General features: G+C 42.7%; 1 protein-coding gene across 1 annotated transcript in view; it reads right to left on the bottom strand.

The window, feature by feature from the left end:
- Positions 1-1,470: 1,470 nt before the first annotated feature.
- Positions 1,471-6,040, bottom strand: part of CD28 (CD28 molecule) — a 29,097-nt gene continuing 24,527 nt past the window's right edge. Inside the window, exon 4 of the mRNA XM_058549664.1 lies at positions 1,471-4,081. Within this exon, the coding sequence (XP_058405647.1) occupies positions 3,953-4,081 (129 nt within the window). The 3' untranslated portion in view covers positions 1,471-3,952. The remainder of the gene's footprint in view (positions 4,082-6,040) is intronic.

Raw genomic sequence — 6,040 nt, 5'->3', positions numbered from 1 at the left:
ACTCCATTAAGAGGGAATTTGGGGACTTCAGTGGGAAATCAACTTCCTCTTGACTATGGTTTATTTAGCATGACTTTGTAAGATGATTCTAACAGTATTGGTCTTCCTCACTGCACAAAAATTTCTAAAATGTAAATGAACTTACATCCATCAGGTTTTCTTTCCCCAAGTTTGGCTGTGTATATGTTTTACCACCTGTTTTACACATGAAATGAATTTTTGAACTTATTAAGAGGAAAGTGGAAAACAGACTGGCTCTCCCCTTCTCAGAGGGTGATTAGTACATTTAGACTGACCATTAATTCATAAGGGCACGTGCAATTCATTCATTCAGTCAATAAATACGCATTGCCTGCCAGGCACTATTCTAGGCACAGAACAGTGGGATATATCTGGGGATGTTGCTACAAACAAAGCAGACAAAGTTCTGTCCCTCATGGAGCTTACTTTCTAGTTTGGGGAAATAAACAATAAACAACTGAATAAGTAAAAAATCTAGTGTAAGAGCTGATGAAACACTATGGGAAAAAAAAGAAGCAAGGAAAGGAGAGAGCGTTTGAGGGGATTTAACTCAGGTACAAGGTGACACTTGAGCAGGGACGTGAAGGAAAGGAGGCAGCCAGGAAGGTAGATCTTTGGGGAAGAACATTCCAGACAGAGGAAAGTTTGTGTAAAGGCCCTGAGGTGGGAACACGCCTCTGATGGCTGAGGAGGAATATGAATATGTCAGAAAGTATGCATATACCCATAAGAGAGATTTCCTGAGCTTCAAACACCCTTGCAAATATCAAGGACACACTCAGCCTAGGACTTGAAAGAGTCCTTGCCACTGGCCTTGACCTGGGTTAATAACAGGTCTATGGCAGCGATGACCCTGGTTCTAGGTCCACCATTGCCACCACCTCCAACCTCCAGCATATAGTTGAATTTCATACTTTGGGATCAGTCCCCAGGCCTGCTCTGGTTCCTATCTAGCAGTGCAAAAGGCTGGGATGAGGGATCTGACATCCATTTAACTATCAACATCCCCATTAAATTAGCCATGAGAACCAGTGGCTCAGGTAGTTAACCCAAGGGACTGATGGAGTCACGGCTGAGGATTGATATCTCTCATAGAGCATCCACATCACACAGAATGCATAGGTAAGACCAGCCTGACATCTCAGAGATGTAAACCATTGGTCTGATGAGAAATTGTGACTAAAGCCAAGCAAACCAGAAGTGTACCTTGCTTAAAGTGAAATTAGTATCTGAAAGTCTAGACTTTTTTAAAAAAGGCTAAATTGGAGATTTAGAAAAACAATTTATCCTACATCTTTTTTAAATAGCAAGTTTTCTCCAGATTCATTGCCAAAAGTGAAACATACCTGCTCTGAAAGACAATATTCAACCACAAATTTAAAAACAGGCACATGGTAGTTCAGTAACTTTATCACTGAATACACAGAATATAATGTACACTTGGTCTATTTAAATTGGCATGCTCAGCCCAACATAAGTGAGCTCACAATCAAAAATTATAGAAATACTATTAATTATAAGACTCTTACAATAATAGCAGCAAATGACATTGTTTTCTTCATAATTACCATATTTGAAACTGTAAAAGCATTGCTCCAACCACTGTTTTTAAACCATTTCTTGGTTCATACTAATAGTGAAAACGGACTTCCCTATTAACATTTCTACTTTGGTTCTGTTTAGAGTGAGTAAGAAAAATCTAAAGTGTGATTCATCGTTAGTAAACCTATTTTTCCCATCAGAAAACAAAACCATTTATTACCAAAGATCAAATCTTTCCATTTTTATTTTTTTTATTTATTTATTTTTTGCCATTGCCCTTTCTAAAAATTCTCCAGCTCTGTAATTTTCAAATCCAACTTGATAACTTGGATTAAAGAACTCTTTAGCATATGCACCAGTATAAATTCAACAGTTCTTCATCACCCAAGTACTGCTGAGTTTGACCTTGTTTGGATTAATTCAATTCATGGAATGGAAGCCCATTTAAAAATCAACCAAAGTACAATATTTTCTGTCTGGAATCAGAAGATTCCTACCCCTCCCCATATTACAAAAAAATTAAAGAAGACTTCTTTATATACATAAAAGTGGGAGGCGGAATGCTGTACATTTCATTACAAGCCAGAATATCCCAAAACGGGAAAATGGTGGAAGCTAAGAAAGAGGCTCTCAAATTTTATAGCACCTCATCCTTGGGTAGTGGGTTTAAATTTGTGTTACAATATTCTCTCCCTTCTCAGGTCATTGCCCAGTTTAATTTTTATACATAGTTTATGTATATGGCAATAATTATATCAGCTAACATTATATGTGAGGCAGGTACTAAGTGCCAGGCACAAGCAGAACAAAAGACAAATTTGGGCCACACCCTCATGGAGTTTATAGCACAGGGACAGATATTTGTGATCATTATCTCCATTTTATAGTTGAAGAACCAGAGTCTTAGAAAGGCAGTGACTCGCCTGAGGCCAGCTAGTCATGGCACTTGACCCAGATCTATCTGCCTCTAGAACCTAGACTCCTCTACCATCGGAATGAATTGAAGCACTGAACAAATTGCAAAGGCAGCAGTAAAGCCGTTCTTCAAGGTCGCCAGGCATACTCCAATTGACCCAAACTGGGGGCAGAAAAATATCCATGGTCATTCCAGGGTCAGGACTGGCAGTGTTTCTTGAGAACTGTGATGTTGTCTCCAAAGACACCCTCCAAAATACTTCTCCATGTCGATGGACTTCCAGGGTAAAGAGGCAGCTGAACCCACAGAGTTCTGGAGCTCTCAGCCCTAAAGCACATCAAGTCTCTGTAAAGGAGCCCTCACCCTGGCTCCTTCTGCCTGCCAGCTTCTGGAAAACTTCCACCAGATGCCAACCACCCCCTCAGCACATGGCAAGAATCATGTCATTCACTTCTAGTCTCCCTCCCTCAGAATAGGTTTCTTGGGCCTCATCCTCCATACCCTAATGGATGCTAACACCCCTGTTTCACAGTATCATCACTTCTCCTATGCATATGCTTTCAGCATCCCCCTTCAGATCTCCATGCAGACAATAAAGAGAACAACTGTGCAAACCTGAAATATACAGAACAGAAAAGCCCCCTGTGTGATTTGACTGGAATGAGCTGCTAAACTAATAACCCTAGTTATTAGTATTCAAACAATTTCGGCATCAAGCGGCCTTATTTCCTGACACATTCTCTCTTGGTGTAGGAGGACTACTTTACTCTTTCGAAATCACATCGTGAAGACCACAGTGAATTCCCACCCCAGGGAGTAAGGAAAGCACGTTGGTTTGCCTCGCGTTGCTTCGAAGGGATTCCATTCATCAAAATGACTAAATATGACCAGAAATCATCAAAAACAATGTCTACATCTTTCTAAACTAAAAGTAAAACAGTATTAAATAAGAACTAAGTGGCTCATTTCATGAGTGAGAGACAGTGTTTTAACGGCTTTGAAATGTTTCCGTCTCCCCCGCCCCAACCTCTCCCCACCCTAAACCCCATTGAACCAAAGAGAATGATTTTCTGACCTTTCTTCTCCATCTAAAAAGTCCTTGGATACCACACTTCACAACCACAATGTGCAGGTGAGTGAGAAAGAGTGACATTGGAGGCAGGTTTCAAGGCCAACAATCCCCTCACTCTGTGTTCCACCCTGAGCTCTCCATCAAGTCAATAAATACACGGTGGGTTTGAATTTGGGTCATGGCGCTACACGATTCGGCCTGCCACAGTAAGATTCTCTCGCTGCACTTCAGAGTCTCAAAATAACGTCGTTTGGTCTAGTCGTTCAAGAACCCTTGGCACTGGCGGCCTCACAGGAGCCCGAGGTGGCCGGCTGAAGACGGGGCAGTCCTTTCCTATCCAGAGCGGTGGCGTGCAGCGGTGCCGCGGGGCCGGCCGGCGCGCATCTGGATAGGCGTCCGTGTCAGGAGCGGTAGGCGGCGAAGTCGCGCGCCGGCGCGTAGGGCTGGTAGTGCTTTCGCGTGGGCCCGGGCCTCCGGGGGGTCATGTTCATGTAGTCGCTCTGAAGGGTCCTGCTCCTCCTACTCCTCATCTGCGGAAAAGAGAAGTGTCTCTGTGAAGCGGCCGGGGACGCAGAGGGAGATGTCGTGGGAGGAGTTCTAAGATTTGGGGGCCCCCATTCAAACGTGGCCTGTCAATAAAGCTGAACACGCCCGAGTTCACTGAGCACCTTGGACTTGGATAATGACTAATCAAACCTAACTGCTTTGGACTCTACTAAATTAGCTCGAAAAATCTGAACCAAATAAAGTATCCTAGAGAAATAAATGCACCCATGTTACTCTCCATGCAGTCATTTGACCTGAATTCCAAAAGCATATCTAATTAACATATCCACTGTGATATGTAAATACTCTTGAAGGCCCTTCCTCTTTGAAAAGGTTAAGCATCCCCATTGCAGTCTTCTTCCATTTGTCATTTGCTTAACAGGCCATGTTTGCGTAATTAACCAGAGGACCTTCAGCCCTCTAGAGTCTGGAATAATCATAAATTCATAGCAGTGGAGTCCAAGTTAACCGGGAGTTGTAGTTCTAGACAACTAGTTGCATTCCTATTCCCTTATATGTATGTTCATTTCCGTAAAGACAACAGTGTCACTCATCTCTGTTCCTCAGACTCAGCTTCCTCTGGGTGAATTTCTACCAGGGAAGAGGGATGTAGAGACAATACTAACCCAGAGCAAGAGCTGTACTTACCAGGAATCTTAGCAAAGTTGGGCTGGGGGTTAGGAGCATCTTTTCTGGACCAATGTGGTGGTAAAATTTACACGTTTGATAAAAGACCCATAAAAATTCTAAAAATAGAAAGCCATCCAGATTTCTGGATTGAGAATCCTCTATTATGAAAAAAAGTCTATTTCCTGGCACGTAAGCCTGATGCATAAGTAGATACATTGGACATGAGTGGCACGAACACTTGAATAAATAAGTAAGCGAAGGACTTCAGCCCTGGCTTGATTCCCATGCACTGCTCCCTGAGCTCCTCACACCTTCCTTGCCGAAGGGGCATGAGTCAGCGTTAAAGAAAGCCTGGAAAAACACTGACCTCCACATTACCAAATACAACTAGCATGTTTTCAGTCCTCATCCTTTGAACTCTCAGCACCACTCTATATTTCTATATAATTGGTTACTCTCTCCTTTTCGAAACACTCTCCCACTTTGCCTTCTGTGAGATGGTACCATCCGGGTTTTCATCCTACCTCTCTGGCCACTCCTTTCCTGCATCCTTCGCAAGCTCATCCTTCCCTAATTAGCCACTCAGTGCTAGAGTTCCTCACAGCTTTGTCCTAGACCTTCTCCTCAACTCACGCCATCCTCTCTCCCTAGGCAACCTCATCCACATTCACAGCTTCAATTATGACCTATTCACCCAAATTAATATCTCTGGACTAGACCTCAAAGGCACTTTAAACTCAACATGTCCCAAATGAAACTCAAGATCTTCCCCTAAAGTCTGGTCCTCTTCCAGAGTTTCTCATCTCAGTGAGTGACACTACCATATGTAGAGTTGCCCAAGCCAGACCTCCTAAGCCTCATCCTTGACACCTTCAACTCCCTTATCCGCTGTCCCAGGGAACAACGTCTGAAGACATTTTGGGTTGTCACAACTGGGAGAAATGCTACTGGCATCTAGTGGATAGAGGCCAGAGATGCTGCTAAACATCCTATGATGCAGAGGGCAGCCCCTGACAACAAAGAATTATTCAGCCCAAAATGTCAATAGTGCCAAGAATGAAAAATCCTTATTTAAAGAGTCTGATCATGAAAAAGAATGGAATGAAAAGGAAGCAATGGATACAAAATATATCACCAAATTGCAATGAATATTGTTAGACTGCTTGACTCCTCTTTCTTGCTCATGCCCAAAGATGACTGACAATTCAAGCCTGGGTGACTAGAAGGATGGCATTCCATCTGTAGATATAAGGCAAGACAGTAGGAGAAGTAGATTTGAAGAGGTTATAAATTCAGCTTTGATCATTTGGGAT

The sequence above is a fragment of the Diceros bicornis genome, chromosome 10 (assembly GCF_020826845.1).
Source record: "Diceros bicornis minor isolate mBicDic1 chromosome 10, mDicBic1.mat.cur, whole genome shotgun sequence".
Taxonomy (NCBI): Eukaryota; Metazoa; Chordata; class Mammalia; order Perissodactyla; family Rhinocerotidae; genus Diceros; species Diceros bicornis.
This window is presented reverse-complemented; position numbering and strand designations above follow the sequence as displayed.